The 23,281-nt window shown below is 44.8% G+C and overlaps 1 protein-coding gene across 1 annotated transcript; it reads right to left on the minus strand.

The window, feature by feature from the left end:
• Window positions 1-1,860: 1,860 nt before the first annotated feature.
• LOC308141050 (sulfotransferase 2B1-like) lies at window positions 1,861-21,973 on the minus strand (the record flags this gene model as incomplete). Its single annotated transcript, XM_080511053.1, has 12 exons — window positions 1,861-1,970; window positions 2,072-2,243; window positions 2,641-2,735; window positions 3,247-3,373; window positions 3,588-3,793; window positions 3,879-4,027; window positions 8,411-8,516; window positions 10,371-10,542; window positions 10,618-10,712; window positions 12,322-12,448; window positions 12,739-12,941; window positions 21,832-21,973. 12 exons carry the CDS (start codon window positions 21,971-21,973, stop codon window positions 1,861-1,863), a joined length of 1,704 nt encoding a protein of 567 aa, XP_080367179.1.
• Window positions 21,974-23,281: the final 1,308 nt, after the last annotated feature.

The raw sequence follows: 23,281 nt of genomic DNA on the forward strand, positions 1-23,281 counted from the left end.
CAGGAGAACAATGGAGTCCCCAGTTGGGGCACTATCCAGCACCCCTCCCAGGGACTCCAAGAAGGTTGGGTACTCTGACTGTTGTCTTGGCCTATGCACCGAACAGCAGTTCAGAGACCTGTCCCCTACTTGAAGGCGTAGGGACGCAACCCTCTCGTTCACCGGGGTGAACTCCAACACATGGCGGCTGAGCTGTGGGGCAATAAGCAAGCCCACTCCAGCCCGCCGCCTTACACCGCGGGCAACTCCAGAGAAGTGGAGTATCCAGCCCCTGTCGAGGAGCTGGGTTCCAGAGTCCAAGCTGTGATTGGAGGTGAGCCCGACTATATCTAGACGGTATCTCTCAGCCTCCCTCACAAGCTCGGGCTCCTTCCCCCCCAGCGAGGTCACATTCCATGTCCCAAAAGCCATGGTCTGTGTCCGGGGCTCGGGTCGTCGAGGCCCCTGCCGTCGACTGCCACCCAATCCACAATGCACCCGACCCCTACGGCAGCCTCTGTAGGTGGTGGGCCAACAGGAGGATGAGGAGGAGGGGCCCGTGTCGTCCCTTCGGGCTGAGCCCGGCCGAGTCCCGCGGGCAAGAACCCGGCCACCAGGCGCTCGCGTGTGAGCCTCCACCCCGGGCCTGGCTCCAGGGTGTGGCCCCGGCTGCGCCAAACCAGGCGATGTCTCCATGCTCCTCGTGTGTGTATCCATGGGGGTCTTGTGAACTGCTTTTAGTCTGACCCGTCGCCTCGGACCTGTTTGCCTTGGGAGACCCTACTGGGGGGTCAAGCCCCCCGGCAACATAGCTCCAAGGGTCATTCGGGTGCTCAAACTCAAACTCAAACTCCCCCACCACGATAAGGTTGCAGTTCAAGGGGGAGAAATATACACAAGGCTGACATTTGTTCTAAAGATATTTAATAATTGGTTTTTTTCCCCCCTTCCTGTACATAAATATAAAAGGGATTAGACGTTTAAAATACATATTTGTATGAAAACCAACAATTTCTATATTTTGAATTCAGAGAAACGGAAACAACAAGCGTGCATTTGTCAATATGATCTCAAATTATTTACTTGAGTAACACTTTTCCGCTGCTTTGGCACCAATATAAACAGAGGGCTGTGGCTCATCTCTCCATCAGAAGACATAAACTGTTTGGGACTCTTCCTTTTAGTGATCCTACTCTCCTTATGGTGAGGCACCGTTTCCACGACAACATTAAGTGAAAACACTGTCTGTTTCCACCGCAATGGCAGAAACACAGAAAATTATGTAGTTCAATTCTTTCCGTTACATCCGTCTATGACTCACGCTTGTGTCGGTCACGTGACACATTAACGCTGATATTAAACCCACAAGCAGCAAAATCAGTGAAAAACATTCTTCTGTCTCCTCACTGGAAAGTTTCTTTGCAAAGGGGAAAAGGTCCAAAGACGACTAACATTCAAGTAAGTAGAAAGACATACAAGTACACAGTGGATACACCTTGATTATTATATTTCCAAATGTCTTATTGTTGTTCGCGTCATTTTATTTTGTTTTTGTCCATCACACCTGAAGTCCGGTCCATGAAAATATTGTCAGACATTAAACCTTCCGTGGCACAAAAAAGGTTGGGGACCGCTGGTCTAGTGGACAGACCATCAAGTTGGATTGTTATTAGTGACTGTCAAAATAAAAGTACCAAGTCCACTATAATAAGGACTGGGAGTCATGACACCACGGAGTTTGTTCCGATTGCCTCTACTGAGCATGTGCAGAATTACTAGCTACTACCAGGAGCAGAAAAGTTGCATTTCCCCCGTTGCCATGGAGACAGAGTTTGGAGCGCATGTGATCACACGACAACGGCCAAAGTGCGGCGACTCGGTTTACTCCCAGATGAACTTCAGTGACAAGTGGCCAAGTTTCTCCTGAAGGAGCCGGTCCACTTCCCGGCTCTGTTCGGCAGTCAGAACGTTCTTCCAGTCACCGATCCGGCCTGCCGTGAAAGAGAACGCCAGACCCAATCATTGGCCACATCCGGCCCACTATGAGAAGTTGCTCTTCAGGATCGGCCATGAAAGATGGACGTCACGTTACCTTTGCGCATGAAGTTCGCTTGAATCTGGTCTTGTGGTATAAACTCGTAGTTTGCCTTCGGGTCTTTCTTCATGTTCTTGAATGTAGACTTCTCTACGACTTGCTCGACGGCGGCGTCGCTCAGGTTCTTCCCCAAGAAGCTGCAGATCTTTTGCACGGCTCCTTTTAGGTCCTAAAAGAAGCAAAGAAAACATTGAAAACATGAGATATTTTACTTTATGGACTCCATTTTGGAGCTGATTGTTCTCCAACACATGCTGGACACCGAAGACAATTGTCCTCCATTTGGAATGTAGTTTCTTGTGATCCACCATCTTGTTTTGTAGTTCCATCACACACCCTCCTCTTTCTCACTCTCTATCTCGCTCTCACTCTCACTCTCTATCTACACATACCAAGCTGTATAGGTAGTTAGAATCTGTGTGTGTATTTGTTTTCATTGTAAATAAATATAATAACTGTCTTTGATCATAATTAATCATTAATAGCCAAATGCAACACAGACGATACCTCGTGATCCTTATGAGGTAAGAAATCCCTGCAAAATTGAGGACAGACGAAAGACTGACCAGGATCATGTCCTCGTAGGTGAGGAAGAGGATGTTGTACTGGTCTCTGGTGGAATGCCAGTCTCTGATGTGGTCAAACCACGACGATCCTCTAACTGGGGAAGAGTTGATGAACAGGTTAACGCTTTGATGAAACCATCGTATCCGTTTTCACACAAAGTCCAAAACCAAACATCAGGAAGTCTGAATGAATGAATGACGACAGGAAGTCAAACTGAACGATACTTCAGGGGTATCGTCTGAATGAAAGTCCAGGATCAATCTAAATGGATATGGAAACCCAAGACGGGCCTCCGTTTTTACTGATCTTAAAGTGATGGTTGTAAAAGTTCAGACCAAGTTATGTCTAAAAACTATCGCAATGCAAAACAATTTGATCTGGTTTTGTTTTGGACGACCGTCGTATTGGGAACAAAATGAAAGACTTTGTCTTGGTCTTAAGATGCTCTGGTCTTGGTCTTGACCTGGTCCAAGCCTCCCAAAGTCCTGGTCTTAGTCTCGGTCTTGATTCTGTTTCAGCCGATCAAAGTCTTGGTCTTGACTTGATCTCAGTCCCTCAATCTTCTGGTCCTGGCCCTTCAAAGTCCTGGTCCTAAGGTTTCTCACCGTCCCCCTTCAGGTACTGCTGGACAAACTGCTGGAAGCTGGCTGGCGTCTCCAGGTCTGAACATTCTTTGTTGAAGTGATAATTGGAGGCAATGTTGTCTTTTGGATTCCGCGTCACGTAGATGATCTGAGGAGAAAGTTTAACACAATACATGGTGTTTAGACCAGGATTACCAAGGACTTCGAAACAGATTAGTAGGAAATACTGTACTCCTGGTCTAAAGTAAGTCCACTTAAAAAACAAAACTAAGTTGCAAATCTTATCAGTACTTGTTTTACTTGCACACAGTTGAGTCACCCAAGATCTGCCATACATGAATTTAAAGCTAAATTTAACGGACCTTGGCCTCCTTGTTCTTCAGTCCTGGAGGCATGAGAGCCGGAGTGAGGTGGGAGGTGAAGAGTCGAGGCGACGGCCTCTTGGAGTAATCGTCCCGACCCTCTATGTACTCCAGCCAGGGCATCTGCTCCAAGTTGTTTGGATATTCGTTCAGGCCTCCGGCCAGCTCACAGATGGAGATGATGATCTGCTGGGTCCAGATGGTTCCTGGTGCCGGCGGGAACAACTGATCAGTCCAGAGAACTGGGAGCAAAAGACCGAGGTGATGAAGGCCTCGCTTTCCTCAACAAACCTGACTTTGGGTAGGTGACCAGGAAGATGTCGCTGTCTCGAACTTCGAAGCTTTGCAGAGAATCGAGGTGCTCCACGGTCGTCATACCGACGGCGAAGTTGTAGTGTTTGTAGCGGTAGATGTAGTCGGTGAGCTTCTCCATGTTGCTTCTCAACAGCAAAAGGCAGAAACGAAATGACTGGGTGGAAGGGGAAGCTGTAAAGGAGTCAGGTGGACCCTGAGCTCTGGCCAGTGCATGCAGCTCAGCTGCCTGAGCTGATGTACCTGACGGCAAAGAACCCGCTTCCAACACCGTCCAATCATTAACCACGGCGTAACCTGCACGATAATCATCATCACCAGGCCTACACGCAGAGCCATCTGGATACAGGATCATATCTGCATTCTCGAACGGGGTCTGTTTCAACCCTGGCCTCGGTGATGTACATGTGTCAATGGCCGCTACAGTCATGGTCGTCATCAACCTCAGTCAGTGGAAGAAGTGTGGCTGGACTCAACGGGGGGGAAACACTTCAATGACATGTGGGAACTTGAGAGAATGATTGCTTCATAACCTGAGCGTCGTGCTGCTGTCATGTGTTGAGTAGCGGAAGTGTTCAAAATATGCAAGACTGCATGAGGCACGTGGACTACACAATCATGTGCAAGTACAATAGGTGATGTTTTATCAATCATGGTGTCCACTGCGGCCACCGATCTTAACCAACCCCATGCCGAGGACAACTGGGGAGAGACGTGAGGAGTAATACGCCACAGGACAGTTATGCGCACCATGCTTCTGCACCAAAATTCCAGTAGCATCACCCTCCTTTTCATGCACATGTAGATGAAACGGCTGATGGTCGTCGGGCAAGCCAAACGCTGGAGCTGAACTCAACGCCTGCTTGAGTCTCTGAAAAGCATCTTGCATCTCGGCGGTCCACTCCACCTCTTTCGGAGCAGCACTCAGAGTAGCAGCTCTCAACACACAATCCATAGCTGCATACTCAAAAATCCAGTGACGACAGTAGTTTGCCATTCCGAGGAACGATAACATGTCCTTCTTGGTTGCCAGTGGTGACACGTTGGCGAGAAGTTTCACTCTCTCGGGGGACGGAAGCCTCTGTCCATCCCTCAACACACGGTCCAAATATGGAACTTGAGGCAAACAAAACGGAAGTTTGGCCAACGACACACGATGACCACACTGCGCCAGTCTTTTCAGAAGCAAGATGGAAGCAGTTCTACAGTCCTCAGGTGTTGGTGAGGCGATGAGAAGGTCGTTGGCATATTGAATGAGCGTGCTTCCTCCCGGGAGGTGCAGGTCCTCCAGGTCACGCTTAACCGCTGCTGCACACACCCCTGGACTCTCCACAAAGCCCTGGACTGACCTAGTCCAAGTATACTGTTTACCTCTGTAGGTAAAAGCAAACAGATACTGACTGAACGCTGAGAAAAGAACCCTAAGAAAAAGTTCATGACTGTGTAGCACGTGCTATTAGAAGGCCAAGAAGCCAAAATGGTGTTGGTATCTGGAACAGCAGGTGTTGCTGGTACAACAATGTTGTTAATTGCTTGCAAATCTTGAACAAATCTCCATTCATTAGGTCTGCCTCGTTTTGGAAGAGGCAGAACAGGTGTATTACAAGGACTGGAAGTTTCAATCAACACCCCTTGGTCAATTAGGGATGAAATCACATCAGCTATTCCATCAATAGCTTTTGGGACAAATTATATTGTGTGATCCTTGGAAATTTAACATTGACTCTGTGTATTTATCTTTTGTTGCCGTCATTGTTTCATAGCTACCATATATTCCTCACCATCTCACCAGCCGCCACTGCTTATCAACAAAACTCTGTTTTCTTTCCTTCATAATTTCTTTTTCTATCTCACTTCCTACAACTTTGTAGTTACTTCCTGTTTCTTTCCTTTCTCTCTCTCTCTCTCTCTCTCTCTCTCTCTCTCTCTCTCTCTCTCTCTCGCTTCAGCCTCAGACCCTGCAACTCACACATTCTCATACATTCAGACATGCAGATGATACCACAAAACAGACAGGCATCAAGCAATGGGGAAAAAACAACGAGCTTCAGTTAGCTCTAACTTGTAATTATTAAATGGACCGTTGTTACAATCGCACAACATGCAAGAAGAATTAAGCACACACTCTGCATTCTCCCAACATCACCAGCAGGAACTAAAACCTAAAATACACTCATGTCTCTCTGTTACAGAACGAGTGGACTGTTGACTACCCATTTTAATCTTCCTCCTTGCATACCAACATAAAATATTACATTAGACACAAAACTTTAAACACACATAAACCACTCCATCTACATAAAAGGAATTATGTTGATGAATACATTAACATGCATGTTCCTTCAGCAGCTCTCTTATCAAACTGCTGAGAAGCCAAGGTCAACTAGAGACACACACAGAACACAGCGGACAGTTTGCTTCAATAAACTCCAAAAGTGTAGTTAATATTTAAAAGATGAAAAATCAATGTTTAATATTAATTTATATTGGCGACCAGAAAGTCGCCAATATCTCCAGAAAAAGTGATTGGATCTGTCACAAGTTGCTTTTCACAAAAAAAGTCCCCAACAGGACCTGAAAAGTAGCCAGATTTAGCGAGAAAGTCAGCAATTTGGCCACAGTGATTAAATGACAACATCACACAGTAACTGAACACCGTCTGACGACTCCTGACGTTTTACAAACCAAGTCTCACTTACATCAACTCATTCTAGAAATGGTCCTTTAGCAGTGACACACAGGAAGCAGACGCTAAAGACTAGCTTCCATGTTCCATTGTTCTCCAGCACATGGAGGTTATCAGAGAGCAGGAAGTCTGTCCTGGGTCTCGACCATGTGAATGTACTTTCTTGTTGTCTGCCATCTTGTTTTGTAGTTCCATCACACATCTCACACACACTCCCTCTCTCTCTCTCTCCACACACACACACACACACACACACACACACACACACACACCAAGCTGTATATAGGTACTTAGAATCTGTGTTTATTTGTTTTCATTGTAAATTAATATAATTTTTGGAATCATACTTGCTGTTTTATTAATGAGCACAAAGGTGAATGAAATGTCGACCTCTTCTGTGTCAAGAACTCCCAAATCCTTCAAGCTTCACTGTTAATTCTGGTCAATGCAATTAATTTAACTATTAATTTCAAATTCCAATTGTTTGATTATTAATTGTTTGATATAAGTGAATTTTCATTTCCTGTTAGTCTCTTAAGATATACTAAATAGGTGGAGCTCCGAGGTTTCTGATACAGATCAGATTAAATTTTCAATAACATAAATAACTATTTTTGATCATTATTAATCATTCTCGACAGCCAAACAACATAAATGGTACCTAGTGATCCTTATGAGGTAAGAAATCCCTACATTATGATTATTATCCTTGGTTCTAAAAAAAAAAACCATTTATATCATAAAAAAGTTCATTTTTTTTAAGTCAAGCTGCCGTTTATTTATTATATCTTTCATTATTATAAAGGATCAAAATTTCAGGGAAGGGCTGTGGGAGATGGCAAACCATAAAAAAATGTCAAACAAACTTTGCCCCGTCACCAAAACAATAACCCCCCCCCCCCAACTAACTAAGTAAAGGTTCTGGAAGGCCACCCAAAATAACAACCAAACAAAGCTGCCCGTCTTCTCTCTTTAATGAGTAAATGTCCAATTCTGGGTGGCGGTTGAAGTCTTGTTTTTGGCAGGTAAGACAAACTCGGAATGAGTTATCAAGCTAAAACCTAATGTTCCCACACTCACGAATATCAGACAACAAGGAAGCAGGTGAAAACCCAGACAAAGCGAAGCGAACTGCTCAGATTAAATCCCAGCCGCCTCGTGCTCCTGACTCTTGGCTGGTCAGCTGGAGACTCCCTCCAGGAGAGCAGACGATGAGACACACACATAACTGATTGACAAGTGCTGGTTGAAAAACTTCTACACTGACACAGCACAGAACATTAAACACAGAAAATGTATGTACTACGGTCCGGAGACCGTAACAATGCCTTAAAGATATCAAAAGCCTAAAATTCAGTGTCTCAGAAAATTAGAACATCACATAAGACCAATTTCAAAAATGACATTTAAAGCACAAATATCAGAAAAAAGTATGTTCATTTCTATGCATTCAACACTTGATTTGGCTCCTTTTTGCATGTATGTGTGGCCTTACAAATACAATACCATGACTATTCTATACTATACTTATATTTATTGAAGGCGTAGAGTTCTTGTGGTACAGAGTACTACTGGTATTACAAAATAATAGCTAGTGAGCTTTGTAAGATTTCTTTTACAACATGCTGAGTATATGTGTAATTGTTAAATGGTTATTAGTACAAACATCACACATTGTTCCATTCATTGATCAAGGGAATTGAAGAACAGACATTGAACATGTCTGGTGTGATCCTGTAAACAGATCTAGAGATGGTCCAGCAGATCTGAGGAACCTTTATTTCTTTGTGAAACTGATGATAAACGTCATAAAGCTGCAGTTTACTCCCAGATGAACTCCAGAGACAAATCTCCCAGTTTCTCCTGAAGGAGTCCATCCACTCGTCGACTCTGGTCAGCAGAGAAATGGTTCCTCCAGTCGCCGATCTGACCTGAAATCAAAGCCAAAGGATTTTTCTCAGAAAGAAAATTCAGTGAAAACTCTGTGAGACACGACGTCCTGAAACCTGACGTCAGGCCTCGTTTACCTGACCTTTACCTGACCTGCCTTTATGCCCACTGCTCGGTACACAGAGACCATTGTGTTTTCCCCGATCTGCCCAGATGATGCCGTCTCCTACTTCCACTCCTCCTGTGCTGATGGTCTGGACAGTACTGCACCATTTAGGTGTAAATCTGCTCAAATCAAACCAGACCTCTGGATCAATGAGGGAACCGAGTCCTGAGGCAGCGATGCAGACAGGTTGAGTGCAGGTCCAGGATGGACAAGCTTCAGGTGTCTGTGGACACCCTGAGAGGCTTAACGCGACCAAAAGGCTGTCAAATATTGTCTCCTCCAGCTCGAGCAATCCCAGGATATTATGTAACCAGATACATCATTTTGTTGACAAAGTGGCGTCAGCAGGGGGCAGTAGAGGAGTATAAGAGTTTGCGCCTGTGACACTGCCTCTCCTCTCTGAGGTGGTCTAGGAGATGAGACCCACAAATTGTTCTTTAGATATCATCCCGTCTGAAGTTCTTAAACAGGTTTTCAACACTGTGGGCTCCTGCCTTCTTGCTCTGTTTAACAGACGCCTCAGTACTGGATCTGTCCCCGCAGGCTTTAAACATAAAAAATACCCTAATCTGAACCCTGATGTTCGAGCCGTCTCCCACTTTTGCCATTTTTGTCAAAGGTTTTAGTGAAACTCGTTTTTATTCAATTGCAGTTATTTTTGGGGGAAATAAATCGATTCTGGAAATTTCAATCAGTCTTCAGATCACTCACAGTACGGAGTCACTTCTTCTGAAAGTGCACAATGACTTCCTGTTGTGTTTGGATGCAAAGAAGCCAGTGCTTCTGATGTCACTTGACCTGCCTGCAGCATTTGACAGCGTGGACCATGGGGTTCTCCTCTCAGCTGGCTGAGCATGTTGATGTTCGGGACACAGTCCTGCGGTGGTTCAGGTGCTACCTGACTGACTGGAGCTTTATCGTGATGGTCGATGACTCCTCCTCCTCTGCCACACTGTCTGCTGGGGTGCCACAAGGATCCCGTCTTGATCCGCTCAATTTTTCAGTTTACCATAATTTGTCGTTTCACCTTTAAGCTGATGACGTCCAGGTCTATATACCGGTGCTCCCAAACACTGACTCTGCCCTTGACTCACTCCAGAGCTGCCTTTCTGACATTAAACAGTGGCTGAATTTATGGTTTTTAGCTCTGAACCCATGACCCTGGATTGAATTGCAGGACAACCACAGTCTGCGAGGCAGTCAGGAACCTGGGAGTTCTCTTGGACCAAGAACTGAATAAATGTGGTTGTCGAAGCCAGCTTATTAATCAGCTGTGGCTTTTGACCAAGACAAAGACCTCGAGAAGGCGACTCATGCTTTCATTAGTTCTAGGTTGGATTATTGTAACGCGCTCTATTCTGGCCTCCCAGAGTCGTCACTCCACCAGTTACAATTAGTGCAGAATGCAGCTGGATTGATTGACTGATTGACTGATTGTTGTGGTGTGAACGGGGCTGCAGTCTGGTTCTGATTCAAGTCTGGTTCTGATTCAAGTTTTTTTTTAGAGGATTTTTCTTTACTGGATTGTTTTATATTATATTTTTATTCTTACATATTCTATTTTTTGTGCTCTTTTTTGCTCTTACATATGTTTACATATTTTAATTCCATAGTTTTATAAGTTCTGCACCTTTTACCTTGAGCTGTTGTAAGTTTGTGTTTCCCCCCGGGGAGGAATAAAGCTCTCTACTCTACTCTACTCTACTCTACTCTAAGTTTTGGATTTTACCTTTGCGCATGAAGTTTGATCGAATCTTCTCTTGTGGTAGAAACTCATAATTTGCCTTCGGGTCTTTCTTCATGTTCTTGAACGTAGACTTCTCTACGACTTGCTCGACGGCGGCATTGCTCAGATTCTTCCCCAAGAAGCTGCAGATCTTTTGCACGGCTCCTTTTAGGTCCTGCAGAGGAAAACATGTCATCGTCTGGAAGAAAGGTGGTGAAATGAAGAATGGAGGAAGGAAACAATCTCGCACCAGGATCATCTCCTCGTAGGTCAGGATGAGGATGTTGTACTGGTCTCTGTTTAGGTGCCAGGCTCTGACGGGGTCAAACCAGGACGATCCCCCGACTGTCAAACAGAGAGAGAATCCATACTTTACCTTCTTTATTTGAACTGAAGAGATTCATATATTCACACCCAATGAGACCAAAAGAACCACAAGAACTCGTCCTGCAACAGACGATCTTAACCCAATCTCATCAAGTCCTTTGGGATGTACAGATTTCGTCCATCATTTTTGTTGGCTTTGTTGATGGCCTTGTAGCACTTGTAGGTGTACGTCAGAGGTTCTGGGGGGCTGGTGGTGGTCTACACTGATCATGGTACTCTGGTTTTTCTGGACTGCATGCACAATACAAACCACAGGCTTATGAGTTGGTCTCCACGATTGCAGGAATTAAATGTTATCGTGGACATCGGGGCCAAAGACAATGTGGTTGAAGACGCACCGTCTCGCTGTCAGTGGAGTGTGACATGCCTTGTGTGGGTTAGTCTATTCCAACTTCTTCAGTGACTCAGGGTGGGGGTGTCGGTACTGGTGTACCTTTACGTTGTACTTTTCCCTGTTTGTTTGTTTCCAGGACAGGTGGACAAGGCCGTTGTGGACCCCGTCTTCGTAAAAACTGAGGAAGAGAATCTACCAACGAAAGTTGAAGATAAACTGTAAAAATGATTCCTTTGTCTCCAGTGTCCTGAAGTACGTTCCGCTTTATTCCAGAAGCTTTATTGTCATTGTACAGGTACAACGAAATTGCATAGAAAGTTTTGGGGAAAGAAGGACAACATGAGGTGAGGAGGGAAAAAGAGGAGAGGAGACTTCATTCCACACTCACATCCAGGAGAGTTGAAGACAAAACACCAGCCTTGGTGACCGGGTGTCTGGGAGTCCGAATTGTAGATTAGGTTTGTTTTCGTTCAGGCGCTTATGCTCTATCTGTCGACCTTGAGTGTCTCTGGTCTCCAATGCTGCTCCAATTGTGGCAAGATTTTAGCTTCCCAACCGAGTACGAATATCCTCAAGATCGATCCAATTTCGCGTAAACGTTCAAGAGTCGTACTCTTGAGTTCGTTTATCACATGAGTCTGAGCGTTCAAAGCTTGGCACAGTCCTTCAGTGACGATAGGCAGCCTTCCCAATGCGGCTGCCCGTGTCTTCTCAACTTTGCGATAGATCAGAAAGCCGCCAGCTCCAATCAGCAGCATACCTGCTATCATTAATCCCAATATGTAGAGGTCCTCCACATCCTCGATGGAAAGAATGGCCAAACACAGTGACCTCCAGAACCCCAGGAATCCAACATGTATCCGGCTGCAAACATCCCATCGGGACATGCGGGCTCTCCTTTGCCCGATCTTTGTGTTGTAAAAATTTGGTCAATCGCATTGAGAGACCAGCTGATCAATTCCATGGTTCTGGTTAAATTCGGAGGCGGGTCTGAAGAGAGTCTCTTGATAGATCAGACACGAGACAGTACAGGACGGGAGCAGCAAGTGGGGAGGGCGAGGGGGAGAGAAGAGAGAAGCGTCCGCCTTCGCTGAGAGCCGGAAGAAGAGAGAATAGCTATAAACTTTGAATACAAGGTTTTTTGGACCAATGAGAACAAGTGGAAGAGTTGAAAATCTGGATCATGACTCCTGTAATCGTCGCCATGGCGACGGTGCAGAAGAGGTTTCTCACCGTTTCCCGTCAGGTACTGGTCCAGAAACTGCTGGAAGCTCTCAGGAGTGTCCATCACAATGCATTCCCTGCTGAAGTGAAAATACGAGACGATGTTGTCTTTGGGATTCCGCATCACGTAGATAATCTGAAACACAGAAAAACAAAAAAAACATAATTACATGGTTTTACAAACTCGGTGTGTCCAGTGAATCAGATTGATTATTTCAAGCCTTTTTAACAACACAAGATCTACTAATGGAGTCGTATTTCAGCAATATTCTCTTTTCAGAAAATGTTTGAAGCTCTAATTAATAAAAGTGACCTATAGGATTGGAATGTTGTTTGCAAATATTTGAATGTGTGTTTTATAAGGAGATCATGCAAAATGCAGCAGCGTCGTTATAGTTTAAGGCTTTTTGTTTGACAGAACGTGACCTTTGCTTTCTTCTCCTTCAGTCCCGGAGGCATGAGAGCCGGGACGAGGTGGGAGGAGAAGAGTCGAGGCGACGGCCTGTTGGTGTAATCCCGACCAAACGGGTGCTCCAGCCAGGGCATCTGCTCATAGTTGTTTGGATATTTATTCAGACCTCCGTCCAGCTCACAGATGGAGATGATGATCTGCTGGGTCCAGATGGTTCCTGTCCAGGGCAGAAACGTAACTTAACGAGCACGACATTACCCATAAAACACTGATATTAGAGTTTCCCACCAAGTCGATGTATTCTGCACTGGTCAGACCGGTGAGGAAATTTAAGTTTTTGTATTGTAAGTTATCGTTGATTCATGCATGTCTATTATAACCACTGTTCACTGTTTCACACCTGCAAGGGCACGAGTCTTTGTATTATTGACACTGTACCACTCTGAGACTCTTCAAGGTCTCTGGCCTCTGGGCCGGGGGACGTCTTATCTGAGACTCCTGCTTCAACTGTGTGAACCATATAGAAGTGTAACCACACACACACACACACACACACACACACACACACACACACACACACACACACACACACACACACACACACACACACACACACACACACACACACACACACACACACACACACACACACACACACACACACACAGGCCTGGAAACCAGTGTTAACCTGCTTTGTCTGTGTATGAAAATGTAACCGCCTACTCTAGCTTTGAATAAAACGGGGCAGAGAAATGAAGTTCTGGGCAGATCGGTGAACTTCAGCTCCTGAGGTGAATTCATTTCTCTGTCCTTGTACAAGCTGACTTATTGTTTTGACTCTTTATTGCTCTCGATACTGGGGTTGTCTCTCTTTTCTCATTCTTGCAGGTTTTTTACCAAACAGATGATATGTTCAGTGAGCTTCTCCATGTTCCCTCTTCGTCTCTCAAATAAGAGACACACCGAGGCAACGCTCGAAGCTCCCAGTCGGAATCTGAACTTTGCTTTGAGCAGAAGTTAATGTGTCATGAAGAGAAAACAAAGAGGGGCTGAGAGATTAACCTGAGGGGATTTGTTCACAAAAGGTGGCTTGAAAACATGAACATGTGTTTTATTCTGCAGCCGTTCACACATTGATTGTTCTACACATGCAGAGCCTCAACCATCCTATGGGGGGCGCTGCAGCATCCATAGGTCCAACAGCCTGAAACATTCCCCCAATGTTTACTAATTTGTCTCCCCTGAAAAGTTGATTTTAAATATTTTATCTGAGTTTATGCTGTTTAAGCTCGCGTTTTTTGTGTCCGTCTATGACGGCGGCGCTCGGAGTCACTGAGAAACACAACTTTCTGAAAACAGTTCGCAAAGTTTAACTGTTGAAAAACACTCCGTCTCCATGGAAACAGGGGAAAACACAACTTTCTGAAAACACTTTGACTCAGTTTCCGTGGAGATGGAACTTTTTGAAAATGCACCGTCTCCGTGGAAACAGAGACAGCGTAACAGACTTCCAGTCCATCATCTCATGGGACTTGGTAGTATTATTTTGACAGTCACCATAATAACAATCCATCTTTTTGGTCTGTCCATGTTCTCTCATAAAGCTTTAGCACCAGAAAGAACCAGGTTCTAATTCACGATCAGTTCTTCAATGAGCGCCACCAAAGAACTGGTTCTTTTTCCACCGTTAACAGAGTCAAATGAGAGCCACGTCATTGAGTCACTCTAAAACGTGATACGTCACTGATCTCACTGATCAGCGCTCATAGAAGAACCAGGAGGACTGAATTCATGGTTTGGTCCTGGTCGCTGCATCTAGTCTGTCCTGAACCTCGGATTCAGACCAAAGAGACAGAAAACATCGAGTCTCCTCGTCACTCTATTGATGTTTTTTTCACGTCCGTCTTGTTTCAGTCTGGAGTCCCTAGTGGCCAGAGAGAACATGATAATAATAACAATAATAATAGTAATAATAAGTCTGATGGACAGACAGAGTGTCTCAACCAGGTCCTGGAGACTGGCCTTCGTCTCCGTGTCCCACCAAAAACCCTCCTCCTGGTCCAAAAAACATCATCTGGGTGGAGTATGCATACATCTCTCTTCCCTCTGCATCTATTAGGCTCTAATCTTTTCATTGTGTTTATGGTTTTCAGCCCCCACTCTTCCCAGCCCCGGAGAAGGAGGTTCATGTTCCCTCGGCGGCTGCCCCAGGTTCGGAGGTGCCGCAGGGTCTGGATCCAGGCCCGCCAGCATCTTCTCCGAGTGGTGGCGTCTCATAAGATCTACACTGACAGGTTGTCGCTCACAGTTCCCTCCTATTATTAACTCCAGAGTTAACTCCGCCCCCACCTGATGACACATCTGACCCCGACCTGGTTCCTCTCTGGACCAGCAAAGAAGTGGAGCCAGTGTAGCATCAGTTCCGTTCCTGCTAAGAACCGACTTTGGCAGTGGAAAGACAAAGAACTGGTACTAACTCTGGTCCTGGACCAGAACTAGAACCTGGTTCTTTCTGGTGGAAAATCCTCCACAGTGGTCATGTTTAGAGCTCATTGTTCTCTACTGTGTGTGTGTGTGTGTGTGTGTGTGTGTGTGTGTGTGTGTGTGTGTGTGTGTGTGTGTGTGTGTGTGTGTGTGTGTGTGTGTGTGTATTAAACTAATACAAGGACGACTCCCAAAGGGCTGAAAAAAAGAAAGTGACGGAGTTATTTTTCAGGCTATTGAAGAACACAAATACTGGAAATAGGAAAAGATACGATCTTTTGAGGATCTTTAAATAAGGTTTATTGTTTGGTTAATTATTTGCAAGTCATCTTGCCCACAGGCCCTTCATTCTGCAGATAGCTGCTGTTTGCATTGTTCCACCTCCTGCCCTCTGAGAGATCAAATGTTCTCCTTTTGTTTGAAGGACACACAATTAACTAGAATTCCCACCATCCCGGCCCTTGGAGACAATTCCAGTGACTTTTCACAGTGTTGTTCTTTGCATTCTGGCTCGGGCTGTGATCCAAATCCACTGAGAGTCTCCAACAGATCACATGATCACCATTACCTGAATTATGATGAAACAGTAAGTCCGTGATCTCCGTTTACACAATCCCATTAAAATCTGGATATACATGGAGTTTTATGGTCATCAATGTAAAGTTCTTTTATTACAAGTCCTGTTTTAAGTTAATGACCCACTCAAACCAAGTAAGTGAATAAATGTCGACTCCATTCAAAGAAAAGCAGGGACCTGTGTGCTCATCATCGCCCCCTACAGCATGGCAGCGGTACTGACACTCAGACCTGGGGCCTCATTTATAAACGTTGCGTATGCACAAAAGAATGCGTACGCCACTCTACGCAAACCGTGGGATTTATAAAAAGAGAACTTGACGGGAAAATGTGCGGTCCTCCACGCCAACTCTGACCCAGGCGTACGCACATAACTGGGGCAAGGAGAAACTGCGCCACCGATGGCGGAAGAAAGAAATGGGAGAAACTGTGTGAAACCGATCGGGTAAAATAAATAGTTATATGACCTCTCATATATGGACAGTTTATTTGCAAGAAGTGGATAGTAAAAAATAAAATTTCTACAATGAATAAACAAACATACTCCCCGGAGTGCACACGGGAAACATATGATTAAGACAATAGTAAGACAACAGTAGGGCAAATTATGTTTACACTGATATGAATGCAGTGTAATATCCTATATCATATAGCCCATATAGCAGTGTTGGGCGCAGACTGGAGCCGGCGCTGTACGTGATGGGTGGCTTCTAGGTACGGATAATTAATGTGGAAATCCTGAGACTTGCAATTTTGTAGGAGTGTTCAACCCGTTCAGCGACCTTGCAGGCGACAGTGGAGACCCCCTCAAGCGGTGGCTGCTCACCCCTTTTCCTCACCCACAAGGCGCAGAGGAGAGGACCTAGAATCTGCGCCACAGCCAGGCGCGCAGTATTGTGGAGCGCACCATCGGGCTCCTGAAGGGCAGGCGGCGGTGTCCCCAGGGCCGCCCCTGGCCAAGTGGGGGCCCTAAGCAGGATTTTATTTTGGGGCCCCCCTTCCAATAACATAATAATACTAATACTACTACTACTACTACTACTACTATTAATAATAATAATGATAATAATAATAAGAAAATGTAATTACTAACGAATCAAATGAACAGCCTCTATCAACAGTGGAACAAGAACTTTATAGATCAAAAGTGGAACAATCTTTTTTATTTCAACAACATCCCACCTTCAAGTGAAGCACGAGCCTCTTCTTGTTTGGACTTTTTCTTTCTTTTGCTAGCTCCTGAATCGTATTGACGTTTGGAAGCTCTCTCTCTCTCTCTCTCTCTCTCTCTCTCTCTCTCTCTCTCTCTCTCTCTCTCTCTCTCTCCCTCTCCCTCTCCCTCTCCCTCTCCCTCTCCCTCTCCCTCTCCCTCTCCCCCTCCCCCTCCCCCTCTCCTGCCTCGGGCTGACTCGGTGGCGGTGTTCTACGCGCCTCTCGGCAAAATGCAGCGCATCCTTTGCGCATTTGCAGAGAATGATGATACTTTATTGATCCCGAGGGAAATTCAATTCACTTGCGCAAAATGGGGCCCCCATGGATCGCGGGGCCCTACGCACAGCACGTGTTCTGCGTGTAGGGAGGGGCGGGCCTGGGTGTCCCCCTCCACCTCCGTCACCACTCCACTCAGGAGGGATTCCCCGATGATCCCCGCCAGTGTTTCCTCCAGCGGGGTGAGCTCCGGATGGCCTGTTCCCCCGCCGTGGCACAGACGCTCTGCCTGTGTGACGCCAGGCGCTTTTTTGTGTCTACTTTGATGTCTGACCACTTTTTTTCACCTCAGCCACACTCCGACCTTCTGAGGCAACAGCATTGACACCATCCGCCACATGCTGCCACTCTAGAGCCTTTTTGGCATTGGTGACCCCAACACTGTGCCCACCAAATAATATCGCCTTCCTCTTCTCCACCTCCCCGACGAGAACTTCCACCTCACACTGGGTGAAATTGCGCTTCTTGGCTTTCCTTGCTGCTTTCGGCATGCTTTCAGTCATGAATCAATATTCATGAGAGGCGTTTCTCTGAATATTTATAGGCCAATATGGCCGTGGTATGACCCGCACACAGGTGCGCCACATTTAGAGTGGATTGTGATTTATAAAAGGAAATCGGCGTAGGACGTGCGTGCGCACTGTTTTATAAATCAGGATGTTTTTGTGCGTACGCCAATTTTGACGTCAATCCTACGCACAGTTTTATAAATGAGGCCCCTGAGCAGAAAGTGAGGGAATGTTTTAATTTGTCTCTTTTATGTAGAATCAGTCTGTCATCTATTCACTTGAAAAAACTGGGTGGACTCCATTTTCACATTTTTACTTGTGTTTGTGGAGAAAACTTCGATATGTCACATGAAACACAATGCAAACTGATAATTGCAGAGTTCATTTGTGCTCTTTGACTGAGACAAATTTACAAATGTATGTTTTAATGTCCCATTAACACTGCAAAGTCCAGCCTTTTGGTACACCTACTATGCTGTCCAGAGTTTGCCAAATGGCTTAGCTGGGCTAATTTGCAATTTACTGGGGACATTTCTTATGTAAATGCCACCATTAGCACTCGCAAGTCCAGCCTTGTGTTACACCTACAATGCTGAACAAATGGCTTAGCTAGGCTAATTTGCACACGAGGTGCACAAGGAAATCGTCCAGCAACAACCACCTACACCTGAAACAGGGAAAAGGGCAATGTGCCAGGTGAAGTGTTGCTGCAAGCTCAACCATGCCACTAAGCGTTGTGTTTACTGTAACAAGTTCACATATGGCAAATGCAGAAAGGAGATGTTGTGGCTGTGCCAAGTATGTTCAGACGATTCCTAAGCAATAAAGATCACCAAGAATGCAAACATAAACTGTGTTGACTTCTTACCACTACCACTTTCTGGTGTGATCACAAAAGTGGAAATATCATAAAACACATAACAAACCTTTTATCGTCAGCTGTAACATAGTCGAGCACACACTAGAACTGTTTCCACCTTTATTTTTGATTGTAGCTTTGAAGCAGCAGCTCAGCAACAACACAAGTTGCTCCGCGGAGATCAGATAAATAAGATGTGAATCATCTTACAATATATTACAGTACAGAACAAATCCAGTAAATGTGAACATATATCAAATGGGCTGGAGTCAAATGATTTATACCTTGTCATATTTAAACTTTTAATAAGATATACTCCAGTACAAGTACTATCTAAATGTAAACTTTAGTCTAAGTATACATATTAGTATAACAGTATAGCCTATTTTTAAATATACTTGAAATTGACTTGGTGAAGTATACTTCTGAGAAGTACAGTAAACGTATAGTCTAAATGTAAGTGAACTTTAGTATAAGTATATATATAAATATTGAATGATATTTAGACACATTTGGTCAAATTCCTTAGGACTTTGAACTAATGCCTCTAATGATACAGCAACTCTGAGACTTGACATCACATGAAAAACCCGTAACTTTGTGTTTTGTGTGGCTGGGGAGAGGGGGGGGGGACTGATTTGCATAATAGAGAAGAAGAGACTGTTGCCTGCCAGTGTCTGGCTCATGTTCTGCTTCACTTAAATAACAATTGGTGACAAGCTGAGCTGTTCACGCCTGCCATTTAGCTGCACCTTGGACCTGGAAGAAATACCTGCCAAAAGGCAAGGCGCTGGACTTGCTAGTGGTCCAGTGTTCCTCTCTCCAGACTGTCAATAAAATATACACAAGGCTGACATTTGTTCTAAAGATATTTATTAATAAGGCCGGTCCATGAAAATATTGTCTGACATTAAACCTTCCGTGGCACAAAAAAGATTGGCGACCGCTGAGTGGACAGACAAATCAAGTTGGATTGTTATTCTCCTGGACTTGGTACTTTTATTTTGACAGCCACTATAAAAAGGACTGGGAGTCATGACACCACGGAGTTTGTTCCGATTGCCTCTACTGAGCATGTGCAGAACTACTAGCTACTACCAGGAACAGAAAAGTTGCATTTCCCACATTGCCATGGAGACAGAGTTTGGAGCGCATCTGATCACACGACAACGGCCAAAGTGCGGCGACTCGGTTTACTCCCAGATGAACTTCAGTGACAAGTGGCCAAGTTTCTCCTGAAGGAGCCGGTCCACTTCCCGGCTCTGTTCGGCAGTCAGAACGTTCTTCCAGTCACCGATCCGGCCTGCCGTGAAAGAGAACGCCAGACCCAATCATTGGCCACATCCGGCCCACTATGAGAAGTTGCTCTTCAGGATCGGCCATGAAAGATGGACGTCACGTTACCTTTGCGCATGAAGTTCGCTTGAATCTTGTCTTGTGGTACAAACTCGTAGTTTGCCTTCTGGTCTTTCTTCATGTTCTTGAACGTAGACTTCTCTACGACTTGCTCGACGGCGGCGTCGCTCAGGTTCTTCCCCAAGAAGCTGCAGATCTTTTGCACGGCTCCTTTTAGGTCCTAAAAGAAGTAAAGAAAACATTGAAAACATGAGATATTTTACTTTATGGACTCCATTTTGGAGCTGATTGTTCTCCAACACATGGTGGAGACCGAAGACAATCGTCCTCTCTGATGACCTCCATTTGGAATGTAGTTTCTTGTGGTCCGCCATCTTGTTTTGTAGTTTCATCTCACTCTCACACACACACGCACACGCACACACACACACACACACACACACACACAAAGCTATATATCGGTAGTTATTTATTAATTATATTTACAATGGAAAAAAATACATACACAGATTCTGTCTTTGATCATTATTAATCATTATCGGTGCCTCATAAGGATCACCAGGTCCCATCAATGTTGCATTTGGTTAAGAAATCCCTGCAAAAGTGAGAAGAACAGACGAAAGACTGACCAGGATCATGTCCTCGTAGGTGAGGAAGAGGATGTTGTACTGGTCTCTGGTGGAATGCCAGTTCCTGATGTGGTCAAACCATGACGATCCTCCAACTGGGGAAGAGTTGATAAACTGGTTTTGGACTTTGTCAGGTTAAAGCTTTGATTAGACCATCAGTTCCGTTTTCACACAAACATCAGGAAGTCTGAATGAATGAATGACGACAGGAAGTCAAACTGAACGATACTTCAGAGGTATCGTCTGAATGAAAGTCCAGGATCAATCCAAAAGGATATGGAAACCAAAGACTGGCCTCCGTTTTACAACCATCACTTTTACTGATCTTAAACTATCGCAATGCAAAACAATTTGATCTGGTTTTGTTTTGGATGACCGTCGTATTGGGAACAAATTGAAAGACGTTGTCTTGGTCTTAAGATGCTCTGGGGGCTCAGACCAAGTCAAGACCAAGACCAAAGTCCTGGTCTTAATCTCGGTCTCAGTCCATCAAAGTCCTGATCCTGCTCTTGGCCCTCAAAAGTCCTGGTCCTGGTCTCAGCCCCTCAAAGTCCTGGTCATAAGGTTTCTCACCGTCCCCCTTCAGGTACTTCTGGACAAACTGCTGGAAGCTGGTTGGCGTTTCCAGGTCTGAACATTCTTTGCTGAAGTGATAATAGGAGGCAATGTTGTCTTTTGGATTCCGCATCACGTAGACAATCTGAGGAGAAAGTTTAAGTCAATACATGGTGTTTAGACCAGGATTACCAGGGACTTCGAAACAGATAGGTAGTAAATAGTAGGAGGAATACTGTAAAGTAAGTCCAGTTAAAAAGCAAAACAAAGTTGCAAATCGTATCAGTAATTGTTTTACTTGCACACAGTTGAGTCACCCAAGATCTGCCATACATTAATTTAAAGCTCAATTTAACAGACCTTGGCCTCCTTGTTCTTTAGTCCTGGAGGCATGAGAGCCGGAGTGAGGTGGGAGGTGAAGAGTCGAGGCGACGGCCTCTTGGAGTAATCGTCCCGACCCCCTATGTACTCCAGCCAGGGCATCTGCTCCAAGTTGTTTGGATATTCGTTCAGGCCTCCGGCCAGCTCACAGATGGAGATGATGATCTGCTGGGTCCAGATGGTTCCTGGTGCCGGCGGGAACAACTGATCAGTCCAGAGAACTGGGAGCAAAAGACCGAGGTAATGAAGGCCTCGCTTTCCTCAACAAACCTGACTTTGGGTAGGTGACCAGGAAGATGTCGCTGTCTCGAACTTCGAAGCTTTGCAGAGAATCGAGGTGGTCAGCGGTCGTCATACCGACGGCGAAGTTGTAGTTTTTGTAGCGGTTGATGTAGTCGGTGAGCTTCTCCATGTTGCTTCTTAACAGCAAAAGGCAGAAACCAAATGACTGGGTGGAAGGGGAAGCTGTAAAGGGGTCAAATAGACCCTGGACTTTGTGGGTCGGAGCAGTGTTTACTACCACTGTCGCTCCGACCCACAGTCATCCACGTTGCGTTCAAGATCCCTGAAATTCAGCAAATCTCCTGTTGGTACTTTAAAAAATGATTGTTTAATCTAATCTAACTGTTGAAGGCTCCTGCTTTAGTTTGTCTGCCACGAGGCTCCATTAAGATGTTGAGAATTGTGTAGTTTAAAACATGAATATTGGTGTTGGACCTCAGTTAAAACCTGGAGTTTGTCAGTGGCCCAATTTTTTTTTCATTCGGGCTCTTTGATCAAACCAGAACCGCCCACAAAGGGGCGCATTGTTGTGAAAACAGAAGGCTAATATCATAAACCACCTCTAAAATGTAGCCGCCAACTGTGACGGGAATCGTATAAACTTTGAACCATGTGATTTACAGGTGAACCTGCTTTTCATTTTTATTCTCCGGGGTATTTTGCTCTGCGGTGTGGATGTTTGCTTATACAAAAAATGTTAATAAAAAAACGACGGTGGAGCGACAAAATGACTGCTACGCTATCGCTAAGCAATCCATGATTAACAGTTCCTGCGGCCAATCAAAGTGTGCCGAACATCCGAACCAGTCAAAATGTCATGTTCTCTCCAGAGGAAGTTGCAGTATGAAGGTGTCGGAACGATCTTCATGTTTGATTTCAGAACATTTAAGAGAAACTGAATACGTTAGAAAACTTAATAGGAATGACGGGATATATCTACCAACAGCACCAGCAGGAGTTAAACCCTAAAACACACTCATATCTCTCTGTTGCAGAACGAGTGGACTGTTGACTACCCATTTTAAGTTTCCTCCTTACATACTAACATAAAATATGACATTAGACACAAAAACTTAAACGCGCATAAACCGCTCCATCTACACAAAAGGAATTGTTACTTAAATGAGAATATTAACATACATGAGAAACAGAGTTCTTTCAGCAGCTCTCTTATCAAACTGCTGAGGAGCCGAGGTCACTAGAGACACCCTAAACACAAACACTGCAGAACACAGCGGACAGTTTGCTGTTTAAAGTGTCTTTAAACATACATTTTTCATCTTTTAAATATACATTTTCCTTTCCTTTGGTGAGTTTGTTTTTTATTTTATGTTTTATTTTATCTTTTACCTTTAGTTTTATCTACTTCTGTTGTGGACTGATTTGACTGTATGTCACCCTTATTTATGATTATTTGTATAATGTTAGTAGAACAATT

This window comes from Blennius ocellaris, assembly GCF_963422515.1.
Source record: "Blennius ocellaris genome assembly, chromosome: 16".
Classification (NCBI taxonomy): domain Eukaryota; kingdom Metazoa; phylum Chordata; class Actinopteri; order Blenniiformes; family Blenniidae; genus Blennius; species Blennius ocellaris.